The 24,598-nt window shown below is 45.3% G+C and overlaps 2 protein-coding genes, 1 long non-coding RNA gene and 1 pseudogene across 13 annotated transcripts in view; 1 reads left to right on the forward strand and 3 right to left on the reverse strand.

Annotated features, from left to right (window-relative positions):
- Window positions 1-11,491, reverse strand: part of LOC128412185 (zinc finger protein 420-like) — a 56,088-nt pseudogene extending 44,597 nt beyond the window's left edge.
- The window catches only part of LOC128412017 (zinc finger protein 420-like), a 983,187-nt gene that overhangs the window by 311,052 nt on the left and 647,537 nt on the right, over window positions 1-24,598 (forward strand). The window lies entirely within an intron of this gene.
- LOC128412202 (uncharacterized) lies at window positions 14,230-16,325 on the reverse strand. Its single transcript, XR_008330036.1, has 2 exons — window positions 15,471-16,325; window positions 14,230-14,384 (listed from the first exon to the last, which is right to left on the reverse strand). It is a non-coding gene; the product is annotated as an uncharacterized LOC128412202 (long non-coding RNA).
- LOC128412014 (zinc finger protein 420-like) overlaps window positions 19,981-24,598 on the reverse strand; it is a 62,523-nt gene continuing 57,905 nt past the window's right edge. For 6 of the 7 annotated variants that reach the window (XM_053384739.1, XM_053384736.1, XM_053384738.1 and 3 more), the window contains one exon: window positions 19,981-21,406. In XM_053384739.1, coding sequence (XP_053240714.1) covers window positions 20,067-21,406 — 1,340 coding nt within the window. In that variant the 3' untranslated portion in view covers window positions 19,981-20,066. The remainder of the gene's footprint in view (window positions 21,407-24,598) is intronic. The other variant, XM_053384742.1, reaches the window with a different exon arrangement.

Here is a 24,598-nt window from a genome sequence, read left to right on the forward strand (position 1 = left end):
CCCGGATTCATTGAAAAATATCTGGTAACCATACTCTAGCCCTCCTAGAAGGAAGATTGCAATGCAAAATGTGGAGGCAACGGAAGGGATTTATGTGATGTGAATCAGCCTGGTTGCTCCTGCCTTCCAGTAAATAATAATAATAATAATAATAATAATAATAATACTGCATGCCAAGCAGATGCTCTTGGTTCCCCATATTTCACTAGCCTTTCAACGTTATTCTATTAGCAACTGTGGAGATTCCACCTGCCTCTTTCGAAAGGAGAAAACTCACCTGATTAAAGGATTTGAGGTGATGTATCATTTATAGGGTAAATTTTATAGAGGTGGGTAAAACCTCAGCGCCTAGGACTTGCCGATTGCATGGTCGGCGGTTCGAATCCCCGCGGCGGGGTGAGCTCCCGTCTTTCGGTCCCAGCTCCTGCCCACCTAGCAGTTCGAAATCACACTTAAGTGCAAGTAGATGAATAGGTACCGCTTTATAGCGGGAAGGTAAACGGCGTTTCCGTGTGCTGCGCTGGTGCTGGCTCGCCAGAGCAGCTTCGTCACGCTGGCCACGTGACCCGGAAGTGTCTCCGGACAGCGCTGGCCCCCGGAGGTAACCCGAGGTACCACTGTACTTTTTATGAGTTCTATGTTTTCAATGTTCCTGAGATCTTTTGATGAAGGGTGGTATATCAAATCAATTAACAACAACAACAACTACTACTACTACTATTATTATTATTTATACCCCACCCACCTGGCTGGTCTTCCCCAGCCACTCTTTGCGGCTTCCAACAAAATATTAAAATACAGTAATCCATCAAACATTAAATGCTTCCGTAAAGTAAATGCATGAATTTGGAACTGACTGACAAAGGAGTCATTTGTATCTTGTGGAAAATGGATGCCTGGCTCTAGTGGGGGTCCTCACCTGGGGGTCCTCAGGAGTTGCTCCCCCCACCCCCACTCCCCTGCTTCTGTCTCCTTTTCTTGCACTTGGACTCTCTGCCACTCTCAAGACAGACTCCTGGGGTGGGGTCCCTTTTTCTTCGCTCTGAGGGCCAGGTATGTATCTGGCCAACCCCCTGAGGGCCAAGTGGACAGGGTCCAAATACATCTCTCTTGAAATTTAGGCGGCCAATTTATTATGATTATTCTCTTAGATAGCTTAACACACAAACACAGCCATTGATGCCCAGGTCCCTGGAGGCTCAGGGAGTAGCAGCGCCCATTTCCGGCTGAGAGGATGTGGTCCTGGGATGCCCTGCTCTGGGTGCGAGGGGATGGCTGCCGTGGCCTCCGTGGGGAGCTGCCCTGGGAGACACTGGGAAACTGGTCCCCAATGCAGCAGCCAGACTCTGGGCTGGGATCCCTCTCTTTATTCCTGCCCTTTCTCTCCCACCTTAACTTCCTTCCTCCCTGTGGGTTTTTTTTGGGGGGGGCTAGTCCACCTCCTCGTCCAGCTTTGGAAAACCATATGCACATGTTCCCTCTGTTGTGCAGTGATGCTGAGCGACGTCACACAGAGTCAAAGTCCCAGGGACTCCTTTGTTTGAAGAAGGAGATTTCAGGGGAGTCATTGTTTTTCTGAAGGGGGGGCGGAAGGCCAAATGAGTTTGGGATCCTCTGCTCTGCAGGAAGGAGAGCGTGGCAGCCCTGGCCCCTCCCTGGCAGGACCCTCTCCTCCCTGACCTGCCCCCCCCCGCAGGAGCAGATCCGGCCCCCCAGGCCCCCTCCCCTGCTGCAGCCCTGGGAGCCCCACCAGATCCCAGAGAGAGAGGAGACTCACCAGATCCCAGAGAGAGAGGAGACTCACCAGATCCCAGAGAGAGAGGAGACTCACCAGATCCCAGAGAGAGAGGAGACTCACCAGATCCCAGAGAGAGAGGAGACTCACCAGATCCCAGGAGGGGGCAGCCCTTGCAGGAGGGACACCCAAGCAGGAAAGGACTGGGGAGGGAGGGGCCTTGGCTGAGGAGGACTTGGCCCCCCCTTGCTTCCTGTCCTCTCTAGGAAGGCAGCTCGGTTCCCTTTAACCCTTGCAAGGCCAGTCCCCCTCCTCAGCCCTCTCTCGCTCTCTCCATCATCGCACAATCCCAGAACTGGCCTCTGAGAAGAGAAGCCTCCCTGGCAAAGACCCTGATGCTGGGAAAGAGAGGAGGCCTGGCCTGACGAAGAGGCGGGAAGACTAAGGAAGAAGAAGAGCCTGGCTGCCTGGGAAGCCGGAAACCTCATCCTGTCCTCTCTAGGAAGGCAGCTCGGTTCCCTTTAACCCTTGCAGTGCCGAGTCCCCCAGCTCAGCCCCCCCCCCTTGCATTGCACACTCACGTGGCCAGGGCAGAACTCTGATTTCTATTCATTTCTGTTCTTTTTAAGGGCTCTAAGGGGGCAGCTGCCCCCTGGCTCCGCCTCTGGCAAGGTGTGCTTTTGGGGGGATTTTGGCTCTTGGCTGGGCTCTGTGTTCAATAGTGGGTAGACGATGCAGCGATTTCTCCAAAGCAGCTCTTTATCTGTAAGCTGGAACAGAACTGGACAGCAAACAGCTCAGCCGGCCGGCTTTTATAGGCTGTCAACATTGTAGCAGCAACAACCCAGGGTTTCCCGCCTATACAGTGGTACTTCAATACATAACACTCTGAGCATCTCCTTCTGTTGGCCAGAAACCAGAGGAAGGCGGTGAAGGTCCTGTGTGAGTGCCTGGAGGCGGTTGGTTGGTTGGTTGGTTGGTTGGTTAGTGGATGGATGGGGGCTAACAAATTGAGGTCGAAGCGCGACAAGACAGAAGTACTCTTTTGGGTGTTATGGAAAGGGGGGGGGCATGTCTTCTTCACCTTCTTCTTTCCTACAATATATCAATTTATTTCCAATTGTCAATGTCAAAAGGGACTAAAATTTATAAAATTCATAGAAAATCAACGTGCCAATTTGCTCAATTTCTCTAGGACTCCATCACACCTCCCCTGTCCTCCATAATCCCTCAAGCAAGGTGTCAAGACCCTAATCCTGTCAAATCACTCTGCCAAGCCTTTCCTCCGGGCAATGCCAGGTGGCAGACTATGCATACATGGACCATTGTCTTCCCGTCACCTGCGCTCAGGAAGCGCTTATCTGCGCATATCTCCAGCTCTGCATATTCCCCCCTCCCTCCTCCATATGTTAATCCGGTGTAACCCAACCTCTCCTTAATGTATTCATGATGTAATCTGTGTAACCCAAACTTTCCTTAATGTATTCATGATGTAACTGGGATGTGTTTTGCACTGTATTCTGGGACATGGGGGGAGTTTCAAAAGTTCATGTCACCCCTTTCTCGCTGTTCAATCTTGCCTTGAACCTGTTGCGCAATAAACTTGGATCTTCTGCATTTTGCTCCTGTCCGGCTGAGCTCATTTTCTTCCGCAGGGACCCACGGACTTAGTCCGATGAGCTGGGTGGCAGAGTAGCCCCGCACCCAGATTTTAGCCGTAACAGTTGGCCGCCCAACGTGGGGCATGCGGTTCTCCCGCGTTGCTGACCGGGGGCCCCGAAATCTTCAGCCGGCACCGGGCCATTTTGCCTGGGAAGATCCTTTGGACCCTCGGCCATCCTCCGGGCGGTAATCAAAAGCCCCAGGAGTTCAGCCGGGGAGCAAAGAGGGATCCAGCCGGCTTATTCATCGATCCCGGGATCATCATAGAAGACACGTGAGTATAAGGAAAAGGAAAAAACCCAGTGCACTGGTGGGAAGGGGGTGGAATCTCCTGGCAACTGAATTCTCTGCCCTCCTCTCTATCGCTCCTTCTCGCCTGTCTCTTGGTCCAATTGGTGAGAGAGACCGTGGACTGCTGCTCGACCCAAAAGGGGGGTTCTGAGCTCTATCTCTTTCTCCTCTCAAACCCTCCAGTCAGCTGCACCAATTGAGAGTCCGAAAGTAAGACGGAGAGACCCGGCTTGGAAAGACAGCCGACTCCCCGCAACGGACAGCTCAGTCGAAAGCAAGGGGCTGGAGTTCTTCTTCCGAACTTCCCGAGCGCCCTTACGGAGGGGGCAGGAAGGGGTCTTGCTTTCTGTCTCAATCCCAGCCGCACTGGTCGGTGCCACGTAACACGTGTATCGTGCGTGAGCCCGCTTCCAAAAGCAAGGGGGATTTTCGGTTCAAAACTCTATCCAGGGATCACCCAATCTGGCACCGCACGGCGCGGGCGTTCAGTAGGGCCCCTTTTCCTGAGATTGTGACGATAGGTAGGAGGTTGCCAGGAGGGATAGCCCATGAGGAATTGGGCGGGATCGGCAGAGTGGAAAAGGACCCCAGGTTATTAAATAGGAAATAGGAAAGGAATAGAAAAAGGAACCGAGTGGGTGAAGCTCGTTAAATTGTTAGGAAGTTGCCAAGCAACAAGGAAAAGAAAAAACCCTAAATAGCCCCCTGTACAAGTTACCCAGATCCAAATCAACCCCTCTCTTTCTCCCTTCTCTATCCCAGAAAAAAGAAAAAACAACAACAAAAAAGCAACAACAACGCATGCATATATAAAGGGGTACCCAGTCAACTAAGCATTGTGAGCCCTGCCAGTTTGGTTAACTGGTGGTATTTGAAGAGGCAAGGAGGCTCTTAAAACCACGTGGGACCTTCCTACTAATTTCACTTAATGAAGCCAAAGGAAGCAGCCCAACTCCTTGCAATAACCAACTAAAGGATGAGAATATATATGTTTACATGTTGTCTGTTATGTGTGTTGTGTGTTAATACATATATGAGAATATGAGAATATGTATGTTTCCATGTTGTCTGTTATGTGTGTTCCTTCTGTCTCTGACAGACTGCCTTTTTTAAGTGTGCATAGTTTAAACTGCAAGCTTGCTTCAAAATTTTAAATCTAAGGAAGGCATGCTGGACCTTATCAGTCCTAAATAAGACAAATTGAGAATGAAGGGTGCAAATGTTTACCCCACCTCTTGCTTTGCAGCAACTTTTGAGATTGTGAGTCTACAGTCTATTTTGGAATGTGAAGTTAACCTAATGTTTCTGCTGCAAAAGCGTAGTTGAGCACAACTGCTCTCTCAAGCTAAAATGCAGTGTCTGTATTTCATTAAGCACATGCCTATGAAAATAGGTGTTCTTTCTAAGAAAATTGTTAATAAAAGGTAGAAGCTTCGATAGACAACAATTGTCTATCTATAGAGTCCAGTCCTGATATCAGTCTCTAAGATCAGCCAGGGTTTCCTGGCTTCTTATTGGAAAATGCCTCTCCCACTTGTTTCAGTCTCTTTCAGGTCCCCCCCCCTTTCTTACTTCCGTGCCGAGTGAATTTACTCCCGAGTAAGCTTCCTTCAGAAAGGGGGGGGGCACATTCTTTGCTAAAGGTACCCTGCATCTCACTTTCCTATGTGTAGTTATTAAAATAATAGTAGTAATAATAATAATAATCTAAATTAGGCTTACTACTCCTCTGCAAGTTCAGGAAAGATTGTTCACTTTTGTATTCCCTTTAAATCAAATCTATGGCTGTTTTAATTATGCTTAATAAAAGATCCTCTCTCTATCTTAGAAAAACTGTTCACTTCAATCTTCCTTTAAATATCATTTCACTAGGAACTTGCATTCTTTAGTCTAAGGAAGTAAACTCTCACTCAGGCTGGCTTCAGGATCTGCTAGAGGGGTTCTGTATGGGGCTGGGTACTTTTGTTTTCCTCTTCCTTGGTGCATGATGGGAGCATTGATTGTGCTCTCTTCCCCAGTGGTGCCTGTGTGCATGGGTGTGTGTGTGTCTCTTTGGTAGTGCAGGTCTTGCTGTGGGGTCTTGCTGTGAACCCTATGTTTTGGAGGGTTGGACTGGATGACCCCGGGGTCCCTTGCAGCTCTCCCGGTTTGTGGCTGTGTGGAGGGACATGTGTCCGCGGGCATTGGAGGGTAATTCTTAAATTCTGGTGTGGTGATGGAGTTGAAATTCAGCCTAGCTTTGCTCTTTGGTTTTAAAAAGTGAGAGGTGAAGCTGTGATGTTTTGAAGCACAACTGGTAATATCAAGCATTTGAGTGATTACGGTGTTTATCATTTTGTCTACTATTTAAAAATCAGACTTCAAAGTCAATTCAAAGTTTAAGCACATACAAATACATATGGGCCTTGACCAATCCTGTAAATAAAGGGCAGGAAAAATTTTTGTCTGCAAATGGTAAGGCTGAAATGACTTAGAATGTTAAAATCCTATGAATTCTGACTCTCTGGCCATTTTCCCATATATAAGGGCGTGGCATTGTTCCGCGAATGATCACACAAAATGATAGCCCTTTCCTGTAAATAAAGGAAGCACTCCCTTGCTTGGGCTGCAGGAAACATGATCCCTTAGAAAATTTCTAGCTTTGGTAAATGCTTGAATTGCGGAGTTTCTTGTTTTGTTTTAAATCTAACCCTATTTTTAAAAATCTACTCCTTATCCTTCATTTCCTTTATTCAAATGGTAATTTAGCCAAAAGATTCAACATTTTCAATAGTATAAAAGGTTTGCTGAGACATGAACTCTGCACATGCACAGAGGCTAGATCAGCTAAAAAAAAAAGGAAAAGAAAAGAGAGAGAGAGGAAGGAGGGGGAACTGTAGGGGGGGAGAGGAGGTTTGGAGAGCTTGGGCTGCAGGGAGAAACTTATCCAAATTTCCTTATGTAAAACTTGGAACCATTGAGGGAAATCACGCTTAATGTACCCTTAAGTACTGGACCATCAAAGTCAAGAGGTTGCCAAGTTTCAAATCTTAACATGCCAAATTCTTTTCACAGGTAAATATCAAAGCATTCCCCCCTCAATGGGATTTAAATCACAGACTTTGTGTGCATTTTAGGAACAGCATTTCCTGACAGGCTTCTCCCATGAAATAATTTTCCCTTTTAACAGGACATGTGAACCCCGATAACAAAGTGTTTGTCCCTTCTTTTCTCCCACAGCAACTTTCTTTCTGTTCTGTGAAACAAGTCTGAATCCCTGCTATATTAGTGACTTCCATCTCTTTGTGGCTTTGACACTTTTAAGTTACAAATAATCTGTTTTCATTTATTTAATCCGTTTTTCCATGATGTCTATGAAATTAATCGAAGCACAAGCAAACATTATTTGTGGAATGGTATTTGTTTACCTTTTGCCTGAGCATTTCTTATTGATTCTGTCATTTTGGCTAGTTCAAGGTACTTGCAGAACTTTAAATTGTCATTCATTTTTTCTTGGTATTAAGTCATTTCCCAGTATTTTGCTATTAACATCCTAGCCGATATTGTCACATCAAGAAACACTCTTTTATTTTCATTGTTACTGCAGGTTTCTTAAAATTGTGTGTCTTAGCATTTATTTATTTTTGGTTCCTCATAGGTCATTGTGTGTGTGTGTGTGTTTTATTATTATTTTAACCTTGTATTTTTTACAGTTCTCTTTTAAGTTCCCAAAACCCTGCCCCCTACAGGATATCACTTCTACAAATGTGTTACTACAGATCCAATGAAAAGCTTCGCCACCACAAGACCTGCAGCAACAACAACAGACACCAAAGTTTTCAAAGTGGCCACAGCAATTCCTTTCAAAGGGGGGTGGAGTAGAATTGTAAGGACATCTTCTCACTTTTGAACCTCAAGACTGTGCTCCAGGATTCAAAAGATACATACATAAAATATCACAATTGTCTCAAGATATGCAACTGATACTTAATTAGTTTGTTTTGTATTATGTGTTATTATGTAGGAATGTTGAAATGTGTCTGACAGTGTGTTATTTCCACAAATGGGGGGGGGCTATTTTTGTGGCTATTTTTGTGTGTAATTGTTTTTATGTTTAATGTCTTATTCCTTACAACCCAGTGGAGGATTCTCATACATTTTATGCTTTTAACAGACCAGGCTATTATGTAGTCCAATGTTTAGAACTAGATAAATTTATAACCACATTTAGTTGTTTCACCTGGCACTCTGCCAACTTCCCTACCCATTTTAAAATGTGCTAAAAACTCGCTTAACCAAAGAGAAGCTGATAAGATACATGAAAGTGCATATGCTTTGGTTTAGCAGGAATAATCCCTTATAGAGTTAAATTGACTTATTTGGACAAATGCCCTCTAAGAATGGTTTTATTTTAACAGATTGGTTTGAGAAGTTGGGAACCATGGGGCAAGATAAATTCAAATTGGACTCTGTTTGAATTGGGCAAGTGTATCCAGGCTGCAATTAGCTTTTTGGTCCTTAAAGTGCAAGTGAGCAACTTCCCATGACTGCAAGACCAGAGCCTATAATAATAAAATCCCATAGAATGGCCAAGGCAAGGACATTTCCCTCATGACGTGCCCAAACCTGTGCCAGCTGGGGTGAGTGCCAGGCAACATGGTTAATATGAAAGCCCTAAGTGGATTCACCAGGGATTGCCACTACTGTGACACCAGGCCGGTGTGAGACCACAGAAGAGCTACCTTCGCACCTGAGAACACAAAAACGGTGGAGCTAAAGAAAAAACAAACTGCATTTTTTTTTCAGTCAGTAGCGGACCTTCCTGCTAAATGTAAAGCATAGACCACTATTGAACAAAATACAACAGGTGTTCTTTTATGTGATATCCTATATCCAGCTATCTGCACTACTATACTTGCAAATGACCTTAAGAGGCATGGCTTGCAAGTCCCCTTCAGGTTTGCACAAACCCACACATCTAGTACGGTGGATACCAAGTTATTAGTGCATATCTATATAACATACACGTACATTATTGTATTGGTCTGTGTTGCTCCCTCCTTTGCTGCCCTGCTCAACCCACCTCCTTTTCCATTAAAGCCTATTCCCACTCACAGGGCACCCCTACCTTCACCGAGATTTAGGGTGCGGAGAAAAGATTTGCAAGTTCTTACAGAACTTTAATGCAAATCTATCTCCGAATGGGGGACTGTTACGGAAAGGGGGGGGGCATGTCTTCTTCACCTTCTTCTTTGCTACAATATATCAATTTATTTCCAATTGTCAATGTCAAAAGGGACTAAAATTTATAAAATTCATAGAAAATCAACGTGCCAATTTGCTCAATTTCTCTAGGACTCCATCACACCTCCCCTGTCCTCCATAATCCCTCAAGCAAGGTGTCAAGACCCTAATCCTGTCAAATCACTCTGCCAAGCCTTTCCTCCGGGCAATGCCAGGTGGCAGACTATGCATACATGGACCATTGTCTTCCCGTCACCTGCGCTCAGGAAGCGCTTATCTGCGCATATCTCCAGCTCTGCATATTCCCCCCTCCCTCCTCCATATGTTAATCCGGTGTAACCCAACCTCTCCTTAATGTATTCATGATGTAATCTGTGTAACCCAAACTTTCCTTAATGTATTCATGATGTAACTGGGATGTGTTTTGCACTGTATTCTGGGACATGGGGGGAGTTTCAAAAGTTCATGTCACCCCTTTCTCGCTGTTCAATCTTGCCTTGAACCTGTTGCGCAATAAACTTGGATCTTCTGCATTTTGCTCCTGTCCGGCTGAGCTCATTTTCTTCCGCAGGGACCCACGGACTTAGTCCGATGAGCTGGGTGGCAGAGTAGCCCCGCACCCAGATTTTAGCCGTAACATGGGGAACCAGGGGGGTGCAGGTGTGGGGGATTTCCTGGTCCTGAATGGGGCAACTGAGTTCCCTCATTGTGAGAAAAGAGGTTACAGGAAACCAGGCAAGACCTGAAAGAGCGTCTGCACCCCCACCGTTCTGCCCGGACACTGAGGTCCAGCTCCGAGGGCCTTCTGGCGGTTCCCTCATTGCGAGAAGCAAAGCTACAGGGAACCAGGCAGAGGGCCTTCTCAGTAGTGGCACCCGCCCTGTGGAACTCTCTCCCAACAGATGTCAAGGAAATAAACAACTATCTGACTTTTAGAAGACATCTGAAGGCAGCCCTGTTAGGGAAGTTTAAAATGTTTGATGTATCATACTGTTTTAGTATTCTATTGGGAGACACCCAATAGTGGGTGGAGAATAATAATAATAATAATAATAATTATTATTATTATTATTATTATTATTATTATTATTATTATTATTTATTTGTACCCCACCCATCTGGCTGGGTTTCCCCAGCCACTCTGAGCGGCTTCCAACAAAGATGAAAGATACACTAAAATGTCACATATTAAAAACTTCCCTGAACAGGGCTGCCTTCAGATGTCTTCCGAATGTCAGGTAGATGTTTATCGCTTTGACATCTGATGGGAGGGCGTTCCACAGGGCGGGCGCCACTACCGAGAAGGCCCTCTGCCTGGTTCCCTGTAACTTGGCCTCTCGCAGTGAGGGAACCGCCAGAAGGCCCTCGGAGCTGGACCTCAGTGTCCGGGCAGAACGATGGGGGAGGAGACGCTCCTTCAGGTATACTGGACCGAGGCCGTTTAGGGCTTTAAAGGTCAGCACCAACACTTTGAATTGTGCTCGGAAACGTACTGGGAGCCAATGTAGGTCTTTCAAGACCGGTGTTATATGGTCTCGGCGGCCGCTCCCAGTCAACAGTCTAGCTGCCACATTCTGGATTAGTTGTAATATAACAACAACAACAACAACAACAACAACAATAATATTGGAACCAGGGCTGGACTGCACAACAGCCCAAAGCATGAGGTATCTGGAGGAGGAGGAGGAGGAGGAGGAGGAGGAGGAGAAGGAGGAGATGAAGAAAGCAGCCTCTAGCTCTCCTAGAAGGAAGATTGCAATGCAAAATGTGGAGGCAACTGAAGGGGTTTCTGGGAGATGAATCAGCCTGGTTTCTCCTGCCTTCCAGTCAATGCATGAAGTCAGAACTGACTGAGAAGGGAGTCATTTGTATCTTGTGAAAAATGGATGCTTGGCTCTAGTGGGGGTCCTCATTCGGGGGTCCTCAGGAGTTGCTCCCCCCCACCCCCACTCCCCTGTTTCTGTCTCCTGGGATGCCCTGCTCTGGGTGCGAGGGGACTGCTGCAGTGGCCTCCTGGGGAGCTGCCCTGGGAGACACTGGGAAACTGGTCCCCAATGCAGCAGCCAGACTCTGGGCTGGGATCCCTCTCTTTACTCCTCTCCTTTCTCTCCCCTCTTTCCTTCCTCCCTCCCTGTGATTTTCTTGGGCGGGGGGTAGTCCACCTCCTCATCCAGCTTTGGAAAACCATTGGCACATATTTCCTCTGTTGTGCAATGACGCTGAGCGACGTCACACAGAGTTAAAGTCCCAGGGACTCCTTTGTATGAAGAAGGGATATTTTATCTGAAAAGGGGGGCGGAAGGCCAACTGAGTTTGGGATCCTCTGATCTGCAGGAAGGAGAGCGTGGCAGACCTGGCCCCTCCCTGGCAGGACCCTCTCCTCCCTGATCAGGCCCCCCAGGCCCCCTCCCCTGCTGCAGCCCTGGGACCCCCACCAGATCCCAGAGAGAGAGGAGACCCACCAGATCCCAGGAGGGGACAGCTAGGCAGCCCTTGCAGGGGAGACACCCAAGCAGGAAAGGACTGGGGAGGGAGGGGGCTTGGCTCTGGAGGACCTGGCCCCCCCTTGCTTCCTGTCCTCTCTAGGAAGGCAGCTCAGTTCCCTTTAACCCTTGCAATGCCGAGTCCTCCTTCTCTCCGCCCTCTCTCAGATTTTGATGATGCCCAGATATCCTTTTGGGGGTGAGGCTTTTGGTTGGGCTCTGAGCCTCTCCCTCCCTTGGCCAGAAACCAGAGGAAGAGCTTGCAGGGAAAAGGGCTTTGCAGGAGGCAAGGAAGCTCCTCCTAGAATTCAGGAGTGGAGAGATAGGAGGGGATCCCAGGGTCATCTAGTCCAACCCCCAGCAATGCAGGAATCTCAGCTGAAGCATCCATGGCAGATGGCCGTCCGATCTCTGCTGAGAAACCTCCAAGGAAGGAGAGTCCACCGCCTCCCAAGGGAGACCTTTCCCTGCCCAACTGCTCTTAGATGTCCCTCAAGGCAGCGGGTCCTGAGTTCCAGCCCTGCTGAAATAATCACACTGGCTGCCAAGGAGGAACCAAGCAAAGTTCAAAATAAATAAATCCTATTCTCATCATGAATAACCAAAACTTTCTTAAGCATGTTGCTATGCAAACATTCAATAGCATGCCATTTCCCCTCCCAGAAATGCTGAATTTCTAACTCAATGGACTAAAAATGGATGGTTGTTATGCTTAGGGAAGCTTTTAATATTTGATGGACTATTGTATTTTAATATTTTGTTGGAAGCTGCCCAGAGTGGCTTGGGAAAAACCAGCCAGATGCACGGGGCATGTATAAATAATAATAATAAAAATACTGCTGCTACTGCTGGGCAGATAGGCCTCCTTCTTCAAATGGTTTTGGGTTTTTATCTGTGTCATTTTCAATTGTTATTGATATTAATGTTGTATTCCGAATTTTAGATCTTATGATTTATGTGGAAATTCTTTTCCATTTGGTTGTGTACCTTTGGATGTGTTTTGCTTATCGTTTTTGACTTTGATTATCTTGGTAACTATGTAAATCTTGTCCTAACAATAACAACAATAATTTATTATTTATGCCCCGCCCATCTGGCTGGGTTTCTCCAGCCACTCTGGGCAGCCTACAACAAATGATTAAAACTACATTAAAACATCAATCATTAAAAACTTCCCTAAACAGGGCTGTCTTCTGGAGTCTTCTAAACGTCAGAGAGTTCTTTATTTCTTTGACATCCGATGGGAGGGCGTTCCACAGAGCAGGCGCCACGACTGAGAAGGCCCTTTGCCTATCATGTTGTAAGCTGCCTTGAGCGTTGTTTTAACGATGGAAAGGTTACAAATAAAATGATGATGATGAAGATTGAACAGATGTCTACGATTTCCCACAGGCTACTTTGTGGGGCGTCTTGTGTGAGGCAAACTGCGATCCAGGGAAGCCTCTGGCAGGAAATATTCAGACAAGGAAAGCTATATTTACAAAAAAGAGAATGGTGAAACAAAGTGAAGACAGGAGATGTGTTCTTTCAGGTAGAAGTTAACTTATTACTTCAGCTAAATGTCTCAGGATTAAACACGGTTCTGCAGGCACAGCTTCTCTTCAACTCCCTCCTCTCCAATTCAGTTGTCGCACTTCAGGGAGATGTTCGGGTTTCCAGAATAGATGGTGAGAGGCTGAACTCTCTTTCTGCTGCTTCTCTCTCATCCCCTCCCTTAGTTATGAGGGGTCTTTCCGTGAGGTACTTTTGACACAGCCCAGCTTCCTTCACAGCGAGGGGCCACTTTTCCTCGGTTCCCCTGAGGTATTTTCCTTTGTATGCCAGACCCAGGGGATCCTCTCAGCCCTTGCCACGGACTTGGGAATCTCCTTTTCCTAGAAGATCTCTCTCCTCCTGACTGGAAGGAGACCCCAGAAGAAGAAGAGAGTCTTCCCACAGCTTCTCCCTCCAGCTTCACTCCCATCTGAATACTCCCTTCAGACCCTCAACATGGTCTCCCCATCTCAGCTGTGAGGCTCCTTCCTCTGGCTCCATAGATATTCTCCTCAGAGCGGAGGATCCACTCAGATCAGAGCCACTTCTCCCTCCCTCCACCCTCTTTTCTCATCCCCATCTTCTCTCAGAATTCCCTCTCTCCCATCTCAAATCCCCTCAGAAACGGCTCTCTTTATTTTCCCTCCAAAAGTGCTGGCGCCACCCCCCTCTGGGTAGCCAATCAGAAAGAGGCTCTGGCCCTCTGGCGGAATGGTGAGGCACTGCACCCCCAGACGCTGCTCTGGCTCTGCTGTCCGTCACAGCAGCCAGCTGCCCCAGCAGGCCTTGCAATCTCCCCACCGCTTGAGCCGTCCTCCATTGTCTCCCGAGACGGATGAGGAGAGAGCCATTCAGGGGCCACAGGAAAGGGGCATCGGGGGCCGACAGAGGCAAAGTGGAGCGGGGCAGCATTGCTGAAAGGATGCCTACCTCTCTCTCTTCTTCCTCCTCAATATCAGTTATTGCTAGCTAAGAAATTGGGGAAAAGCAGCTACTCTGTGTAGGGTTTATTGGGGTTGAGATCCGTAAGCTGAGTATGGTACGATTTCTCAGCATTTAATGACACACTTTAATGGGTAAGTGAATTCATATTGGAAACATTGCAGACACAGTCATGAAGGATTTTTCTAGAGTGTTTTATTCATCCTCACCTGAATAAACACCTAGATAACGTGAAATTAATGGGTGTTACTGTCTCCAAATTACATTAAACCTATGCAAGCAGATTATTGGAATAGGACAAATGATTCCCCCACCTCCTGGAATTCCCTAGGCAAAAAAATTAAATGTTATGGAAATCACGGGGGAGGCACATCTTTATAGTTGTTGCAATGTTACAAATATTAGGCCTGAATGTATCCTTTTGACTTGACAGCTCAGGTAAGGTACCTAGCTTTATAAATTCGTAGAAAATCCATGCTTTAACTGACTCTCCTCATTCCATGTTAGGAGTCATTCTGCAAAGAAACAGAAAAGATGATTGTAACTTTAAGAACCTTTTCTGTGAGTTCTGGGCTGATTAGGTACAGCTGGTCATGACTACGAAAGGAGGAAAAGTTACAGTTTGAATTTACCTGCAGAGAGAGAATACCCATGATCACAGCAGATGGTGACAGCAGTCACGAAATTAAAGGACACCTGCTTCTTGGGAGAAAAGCAATGCCAAACCTAGACAGCATCTTAAAAAGCAGAGACATCACCTTGCCAACAAAGGTCCGTACAGTTAAAGCGCCATGGAGGCCCCTGGGGGGCTAGGGCGGTGGAAGGGGACACTGGAACATTGAACCCAGAAACTCTGCTGGGTGGTCTGGTCATCTCCTGCCCGCCCCAGCTCCCAGGGGAGGCATCAGGACCAGCCACTCCCCCCTGCCCTGATCATCTCAGAGGCCCATGGCCAGTGAGAGAAACCTCATTTCCTTCCCATCAGGGAGGGGAAAGTGATGCCGCCAGCTTGGCTTTCAGAGTCAGACACCTTCCTCTCCTTCTTCCTCCAAGAGGCAATGAGAGAAATGTCTTCTTTGTGGGCTTCCTGGCGCTGCCAGAGAGACCATCCAGCCTGACCAGCCACCTCCCCCCCCCCCACTGCTTCTGCCCCCAACTCTAGTGGCTCTTCTGTTGCATGAAATGAGAAATCAGCAATGGCAGAGACACCCGCTCTGGGCCTTGGACTGCAGGCGGCAGAAGGAGCCAGAATCTTGTCCTTCTGCCCCCTGGTGCTTAGCAGTTCTGCCAAAGGGAACCTTTGTCCAGCGTCTCCTGACTATCCTGCCTCACCGGGGGTTGGACTAGATGACCCCAGGGTCCCTTCCAACTCTACGATTCTACAGTCCTACAATCTGCTGAATGGAAATTCAGATTTAGAACATGCTCTGCATGATCCCAAGAGGAACACACTTTGCCCCTATGTGGTGAAGGGACGGAGCTCCGAGGAAGGTCCTGGCTTCCGTCCCTAATGCATATTTCTAATAGTAGACTTTCCCAGAGAGGTTTGCCAGGTAGAACTGCAGATACAAATATATGAAAAGAAAATGATGAAGGCTCACCTCCCCCTAGGTCTATAGATTAATCCATCCTTTAATTTAACAGGTGGGTCAGTCCTTTATGTGTCCTAGATCTTAAACACTGTCGTTTTCCGTTCACAGGGCATTTTAAACTGCGCCACAACCAATCTGCCATTAGCCCAGGCTGACACCCAGAATTCTCTTATGTACTCTCTTTCCAAATGCTAATGAGCTGATGCCTCAGCATAAACACAATAATTCCCGTCTGGGGTTCTTTTTTTGTCATTCTGTAGCCTTATTGGAGTTCACCGATTGGGTCTGCGTTGCTCCCGGACAGGAGGAAGGAAGTCAAATGACACCGAGGGTTGGTTCAGAGAAAGAGTTCTTTATTTCTGCTCTCCGGAACAGCAGAAAGGCAATTGCGTGGTCAGTCCACAGCAAGTCCAAAGAAATGAGAAATTTCATGCAGTATATATATCCTCCAGACACCCTCTCCCCCTTCCCCAGGAATCCAGCCACATCAGCTTGTACATGCAGGTTGACATCACAGATGTTCCTGCTCCGACACTCTTAACCATAAAAGGGTATTCCTTCCTGTACTTCTGACCATAAAAGGATCTTCCTGTTCCTACTCTTATCTTGGAGCAAGAGGTCACCATCTCCAAGAACACCCTCTGGCGCTGTTCCCAGACTAGGTCTGTGCACCTTTATGGTCAGGATATAAGATAAGGCACAGACGTGTCTTCCCTGTTCTACTGGTAGAGTCAAGGCCATCCTTGCCATCACAAACTGATAAACGAGAGGGCTCTGAGCACTTGTTTATACAGCTGGGTTTTTGGCTCAAGAGCTCAAGTTAAAGCATTTTAGCTAAGGAAAAATAGGGATTTTGGTGCAGTTTCAAACCTCCTGGCCCTGGGGGTTTCGGGGAGGATAATTACTCCCATATTATCCTCGTTAGCCGCAGGAAAGGCTCCGCTGGAATGGACACAGCCGATTGCCATGGCAGCTAGACCGGAAGTCCTAAGAATGCTTTGAGCATTGCAGCCTCCAAGCAAATAGAAGTTAGGCACATTGACATTGCAACTGCCTTTCTTCATGGACAGATTTCAGAGGAAACCTACATGAGACAGCCCAAAGGTTTTCTTAAACCACATGAGGCACATTTAGTGTGCAAACTGCAGAAAGGACTTTATGGACTTAAGCAGGCTGCTAGGGCCTGGAAACAGAAACTGCACAAGATGCTGATGCAGCTTGGGTACAAGCAAGGCCATGCCGACAAGTGTCTGTACAGCAAGTCGGGTAATGGACAATTTTCATATGTTCTTGTTTTTGTTGATGATTGATTATTGCCACAGCAAATGACAGAGACAATGTGCAGGTTGTAAAACACCTAAGCAAAGATGTTGCTTTATTATTTATACCCTGCTGATCTGGCTGGGTTTCCCTAGCCACTCTGGGCAGCTTCCAACAAACAAATTTTTTTTTTAAAAAAATAATTTTTATTAACAGACCAATCAAATTAAATCAAATCAAATCACATAAATTCCAAATTACAAAGCCAAATTTTAAATTTTTTGTTGGGGGTATCCATATTTCAAGTTCCGAAAGGGATCCAATCCTCTTGTTGCTGCTGCTTTAAAAGTCCACAAATCTGGTGAAATCTGCTATGATTAAATGGGCACAAGATTTTGGACATAACATAATGATGGCTGACTGGGAACAGTTATGGACCACAGGTATGAAGTTTACGGCATGTAATGCCTTAAGAGAGAATATTATGAAAATGATCTATAGGTGGTACATAACACCAGTCAAGCTTGCAAAAATATACCATTTGCCTGATAATAAATGTTGGAAATGTAATGAGACTGAAGGTACATTCTTTCACCTTTGGTGGACATGCCCAAGGATTAAGAACTTCTGGGAGATGATTTATAATGAAATGAAAAAGGTATTTAAATACACCTTCCTGAAGAAACCAGAGGCCTTTCTCCTGGGCATGGTCGGCCAATTGGTGGTGATTATAGGGGTTGCTCGTGCGTAAGTTGCCGCCACTCCTGGCTAGTGTGCCTGGTTAAGCCTTTTCTGTCTGGACAGCCCTTCACTTTGTGGCTGTTTCAGTCGCTAGCAGAATCCGTCAGTGGGCGTTTCTTAAACCTTTTCCAGCATAAAAGCTGTTTGACTCCAAGTCTCCTCCTACTCTCTCTGCGCGGAAGTCTTCTGCTTAGAGAGGGTGTGGGTAGCGGAGGACCCGTGCTCTCCTCGCTGGTCTCCGGCGAGGAGTCCTGGAGCCCCCTCGCTGATTCTCCCATCTGCCCCCCTTATCCCTGGTGTTACGCTCATTTCCTTCCCCAGCTGATGAGCTGCCTCTCTCCCTGCTGGGCCCTTCTTCAGCATCGCTTGGGAGCCTTGCCTCTGCCTCTGGCTCCGATGTCAGTTCCCTGACAGGTGCCAAAGAAGGATAGAACTTTTTTTATGTATGCTACAACAGCAGCAAGAATACTTATTGCAAAGCATTGGAAGACACAAGATCTACCCACCCTGGAAGAATAGCAGATGAAGCTGATGGACTACATGGAATTGGTGGAAATGACTGGCAGAATCCGAGACCAGGGAGAAGAGTCGGTGGAGGAAGATTGGAAAAAATTAACGAATGCTAGAAGGATGCTGGAATGAAGCTACATGGTTTTAGCAGAAATGTTATAAAGAACTAAGTAAAAATTGATTGTTAATGGGCCAAAGTGTAAAATTTAAGGTCAGATTGTGTTAAGATAAATTATAGAACAAAAATTGAGAAAGATGGAAAGGATTTGCTGAAATAGCTAATTGAATTAGAATACAAAAAAGGGAGGTGTGAGGAGGTCGATGAAACAAGTAAATGAAAGACAAAGATATGGAAATACTGGATGTGTTTTTAAATGTTTTTGTCTTTAAATGTTTTGTTTTTCTTATTGTTTTGTATTTTTTTTATTTTGCTTTTCATTTTTGAAGTATTGTAACTTTTTATTGTTTCTTTTTTTCTTTTTTCTGTAACTGTTAAACTTTTAATAAATATCATTAAAAAAAAAGTCCACAAATCTGTCCAAATAATGTTCACAATTCTGTCCAATCCTTTCTTGTTGTTTTCCACATCTCTTCTAGTTATTTTCATATATTTTTCCTTTCTCTTTGTCTTTGGGACCTCTGATAGTCTCCATAAGCAAATTTGTATTCCTGTGTGGATTTCCGTTCATCCAAAAGTCATATTTCAGACGGCTACCGTATTTCATCGCTTCCATAAAGAAAAACATTCTTGCTGCCTACTCGTTAACTTTCTTTTTTTATATATATAAAATATTTATTAAAGTTTTACAAAACATATATCACATCTAACAAAACGAAGACATCAACAACACACAAAAAATACACACTTAGCAAAAAAAAAGAAAAGAAGAAAAAAAAAGAAAAATTCCACTTTTTAAATTTCAAAAATCCATATCCCTCTTTCCTGACCTCCTCACATCCCCCTTTTTGTATTCCTCTTTATTCCGTCAAATTCAGCAAATTCTAACCCTTTTTCCAAACTCGTTTATAATTATATATTTCCAGTTATTATGTCTCTAATTTCCTGTATCTTGAACCTTTACACCACCTTATATACTTTGACATAATATTATTCTAGTCATACCCCCTCCTTGTTAAAATTCCTCTTTTCATAACTCTTTTAACCATATCCCAAATGCCATGTTGCCTTCACCTCCCACATCATTTTAACACTCAAACATTTTACAATATTTTTGTAGATAGTTCTTAAACTTTTTCCAATCCTCTTCCATCAATTCCTCCCCCTGGTCACGGATTAACTTTTCACCTCCGTCCTCGAGGAGGTTCTGCCAAGAATCCAATATGAAAACAAAGCTTCCTCCTCCCGATCATGAACCTTTCGACAGGACCTGTCAAGATGGCGACTCCCTTTTTGTTGCTGCGTCATCAAAAGCCCTTGTTCTTTTCTCGATCTCATAAACCAAGCTTTGGGTGGTAAATCATTTCCACACAGTTTTTAATCATCCTGCTTAGGTCAGTTATGCGACAGTTCTTTCTGGAGAGGGGTTATTGGTTAATCACATAGAAGAAAAGAAAAAAAGTTCCCCCCCCATCCAGTCCCACTCCGACATACTGAACCTTTGATGTATTTCTTCATGTTGTATTCCATAAAATCCAACCCATCGCGCTCGTTCACAGAGGTCACTTCAGTTAGCAGTCTTCACTCCCGTTCTTCACTTGAAATATGTGCATTTGCTTCATTTCCAATTATATATTTGGAGCTGATGCAACCAGTGCGCGATCAGAGACAGCATCCGGGAGAGCCGGACCCACCCGAGGACTTTGTGCCTAGTGTCCTCACCCCCTTCTTTCGAATCTGGGGGTGAATTATGGACACAGCAGGCAAGGCAGTGTTTCCCATTCCCTTGGGGCAACAAAGGGAGGCTGCATACTCCCATATCAGCCTCTTAATTACCTCGTGTGGGTCGGAGAGATGTTATTGTCAGCCATCTTCCAATGAGGGTGGCCCCCCTCCAACAAACAATTAAAAATACATTAAAACATCAGACATTAAAAACTTCCCTAAACAGGTAGGTATTTGCCTGGCTCCCAAAGCTATATAATGGAGGATTTCCCAACCTTTGTATGAATTCTCTGATGGGAAGTGAGATTGTAGCCCCAGCTGAAGCTCTTTCCACATTCCACACACGGATGGGGTTTCTCCCTTGTATGAATTCTTTGATGGGAAGTGAGAGAGGACCTCTGATTGAAGCTCTTTCCACATTCCATGCACTGATAGGGTTTTTCCCCTGTATGAATTCTTTGATGGGAAGTGAGATTGCAGCTCTTACTGAAGCTCTTTCCGCATTCCACACACTGATATGGTTTCTCCCCTGTATGAATTCTTTGATGGGAAGTGAGATGGGAGCTCATACTGAAGCTCTTTCCACATTCCACACACTGATAGGGTTTCTCCACTGTATGAATTTTCTGATGGGAAGTGAGCCTGTGGCTGTGACTGAAGCTCTTTCCACATTCCACACACTGATAGGGTTTCTCACCTGTATGAATTCTTTGATGGGAAGTGAGAGAGGATCTATGAGTAAAGTTCTTCCCACATTCCACACACTGATAGGGTTTTTCCCCTGTATGAATTCTTTGATGGGAACTGAGATTGTGGCTCTGACTGAAGCTCTTTCCACATTCCACACACTGATAGGGTTTATCCCCTGTATGAATTCTTTTATGGGAATTGAGAGAGGAGCTCCTACTGAAGCTCTGTCCACATTCCACACAGTGATAGGGTTTCTCCCCTGTATGAATTCTTTTATGGAAAGTGAGAGTGGATCTATCAGTGAAGTTCTTCCCACAATCCACACACTGATAGGGTTTCAGCCCTGCATGAATTTTTTGATGGGAAGTGAGATAGGATCTCTGACGGAAGCTCTTTCCACATTCCACACACTGATAGGGTTTCTCCCCTGTATGAATTCTTTGATGGGAACTGAGATGACGGCTCTGACTGAAGCACTTTCCACATTCCACACACTGATAGGGTTTCTCCCCTGTATGAATTCTTTTATGGAAAGTGAGAGTGGATCTATCAGCGAAGTTCTTCCCACAATACACACATTTATAGGGTTTCTCCCCTGTATGAATTCTTTGATGGGTATTGAGATGGTCGCTCCTACTGAAGCTCTTTCCACATTCCACACACTCATAGGGTTTCTCCCCTGTATGAATTCTCTGATGGGAAGTGAGATAGGAGCTATTAGTGAAGCTCTTTCCACATTCCATGCACTGATGGGGTTTCTTTCCGATGAGATTTTGTTGATGGGAAGTGGAATGGGAGCTCTGACTGCAGCTCTCTCCACACTCCAAATTTTTACGTGGCTTCTCCTCCCTGGGGATTTTGTTGTGGTCACCCTGGTTCTTGATTTCCAATTCATCACAATCTGCAATGGAGACAAAAAGGGATTAGAGCATTAGGAAGAAATGGAGAAGAACTGAAAGGAACTGTGTGTGTGTTCATTACCTTTGTTGTTTGTCATTAACCAACAGATTTATTATTGGATTCTTATGGGTTGTTGAATGTTGCTTTGTTTGATATACAGTAGTGGCCAAAATTGTGGAAACCTTTTGGAAAAAAGTGTATTTCAGACGTTTGATGGCTTATAAAACCACTTATTTTGGAGTAATATCATAAAATCATATATCAATGGAAGGATAATTTAATCAAGAATGTAATGCAATAATGATTGTTCAATTACCGTATTTTTCTACTGAAGAAGATTCAGATGTGGTAGGATGAAGAAGGGAGTCTATCCCAGCAGCAGAGAGAAAATGGCGCAGTGATAGAAAGTCGCAAGAGCAGAAAAAGGAAATAACAGTCCCTGCTGAGTGAGTACAAAAGTGAAAGTCCTCAGTAACAATGTGCTGAGGCAAAGGCTACTTTAAAACAAAGAGCTGACGAAGAGATAAGTAGAAACTTTGAATCTTATTTTGGGAGAAGACATATGAGGGAGAGAGGGAAGGTGGTTTAATTTAAAGAGACATTTTACGAGGACAAAAAAAAGAAAAGATTAGAACCAAATGGAATTTAAATAGAGGAAATTAAGCCACACACGTTTATGCTTCATATATATTTCTCCCCTGGCAGGCTACTACTCTTTCTTTTAATAGTATTTTCTCCTCCCTGGGTACTGGCTCTTATTGACTTTTACTCCCTTTTACTCCCTCTCTGCTTTTCTTTTATCCTCATGAGGATTAAGCCAACAAGAGGCTAAGAAAAGAGAAGAGCTTAAACGTAATTCCCCCCCCTTTTTTCTTTTTCTTTTGGATTTGATTTGGACACGATTTGGACACGAAAGGGCGATATAACACACTCCAATGGATTAGGCCAAAAAGAGGCCAAGAAAAGGAAATTTGAAATTTGATAATGGATATTGGGTTTAGGTTTATCTTTTTTGGATTGAGGCGGTAGAGATTAAAACACTGAAACTTTAAAAATATATAAAGTCCTCCCTCGAATTCAGCATGGTGGATTAGGTCTACAAGTGGCTGAAGACTACAGAAAGACTGAGTTAAACACAGAGAAAAACAGAAGAGAAACTCCTTCAGATAAATTTATATTTGGGACTAATAACTAAATTTCTTTAGCAATTCTTTATTTTCATATTATTTGATCTGACTGAATGTATGGTGTGCTATTCATGAGATAATTAATTATTTGAGTAATGTAAATTGGGAATAGATAGATAAAAGTGATTAGTCATTGCAGAAGGAAGGGAGGGTGAGTGTGACATCTAGAGGTCTAGTGAGTATCTGCAGGATATTATATTCTTCTTTTTCTGCCATTTGACATTTTGCTACTCTGGGGGATACGTATTTAAAGTTTTGTGGTGGACACCTACACCCTTGTAGCAGAAAACTGTTATTACAGAAGCAGATATATTTTGGAATATATTGAATTTATATCGGAATACCGTATTTTTCGCTCTATAACACGCTCCCAACCATAACACGCACATAGTTTTTAGAGGAGGAAAACAAGAAAAAAAATATTCCAAACGAAACAGTGGATGTATGATTTTTGTGGTTCATGCTGTGGCCACAGACATGTGATCTGACGGTGAGTTTGGGGTAGCCCAATGCAAAAATCCTGAGGATCCATGTGGATCCATGTTTTGTAACCACGTTTTTGCACCATTGCAGCCCCAGGCAACAGTGGGTGCGTGATTTTGGGGGGGCATGCTGTAGCCATGGACATGCTATGTGATCTGATGGTGAATTTGGGGTGACCCAGTGCAAAAATCCTGAGGATCCATGTGGATACGTGTTTTGTAACCACGTGAATGAAGGAACTGTCAGTAATGTATGGTATCTCCAATACAGTGATGAAGGAAGGGGGGGGGAGCTCACACTTGCCCTAGGCAAAGCAGCCAACTCCTATAGGCCTAGGTGCCTTCACCCCCCATTAAATATTTGAGGGAGTCATCCTCCCCCCATGCTGATGGGCATTGCCATTCATATAAGGTACCAGTGTGCATGCACTTTGTCTTGAGATCATTGCAGTCTGTGAGATGGGGCTTACCTGTACCGCCCCCCCCAATATTTTATTGAAGTTGTAAGAGGGAGGGAGGGAGGGAAGGAGGGAAGAGAGATGGAGAGCTCACATTTGTCCTAGACAAAGCAGCCAACTCCTATGGGCCTAGGTGCCTTCACCCCCCCCATTAAATATTTGAGGGAGTCATCCCCCGCCCCCCATTGTGGTATGTGATTGGGGCTTACCTGGCTGTCCCCCCAATATTTCTTGAAGTTGGAAGAGGGAGGGAAGGAAGAGAGAGGGGGAACTCACATTTGTGCAGCTGCCTTGCCTCAAACCGGAGCAAAAAGAGGAGGAGGAGACTCAGGGACACGAGCCTTGTAAGCCGCTTTGTTTGAATTTACCGGTGAGGTGCTGGGGGAGGAACAGAAGGGGATGCCCTCTTTGTCCCTCCTTCCGGCTCATTGTAAAGAAAGCAGAGTAAGAGCCGCTTACATTTGTGTAAGGGAGAGCCATAGAGGAGGCAGACAGGAGAAAGAGAGGCTGTCTCCCTTTCCCCACTTCGGCTTTTACACACTGCGTGCTGCTCTTGCCGGCTTCTGAGCTGCCTCCCTTCTCCCACCTCGCCAAAAAGCCATAGAGCAGGCAGACAGGAGGAAGAGAGGCTGTCTCCCGACACTCAGCTGTTGCTCAGCTGTTGCCGGCTTCTCAGCGAAGTGGAGGAAGAGAGGCTGCCGAACAGCCAGCAAGAGCGGCTCCTCCTGCCTGCATTCGCTCCATAACGCGCACACACATTTCCCTTTACCTTTTAGGGGGGGGAAACTGAGTGTAATGGTGCGAAAAGTACGGTATATTGAATTTATATTGGAACTGTATAAAATGTCAGGAAAAAATGAGGAAAAAATTGGGGGAACTCCAGGAGAAAGAAAAATCTCCAGACAAGAAGAGATCAAAGATTTGGATATTTTATGGCTGAAAATAAAAGAAGAATTTAAACAAAATGAACAACACATGGAGAAAAAATTAGGAGAAGTACAAGAAATGCTAGACAAGAAAATAGAGGGGGTGGTGGGGGAGCTCACGAACAAGATTAAGGATCTGA

The sequence above is a fragment of the Podarcis raffonei genome, chromosome 4 (assembly GCF_027172205.1).
Source record: "Podarcis raffonei isolate rPodRaf1 chromosome 4, rPodRaf1.pri, whole genome shotgun sequence".
In the NCBI taxonomy this organism is placed as follows: Eukaryota; Metazoa; Chordata; class Lepidosauria; order Squamata; family Lacertidae; genus Podarcis; species Podarcis raffonei.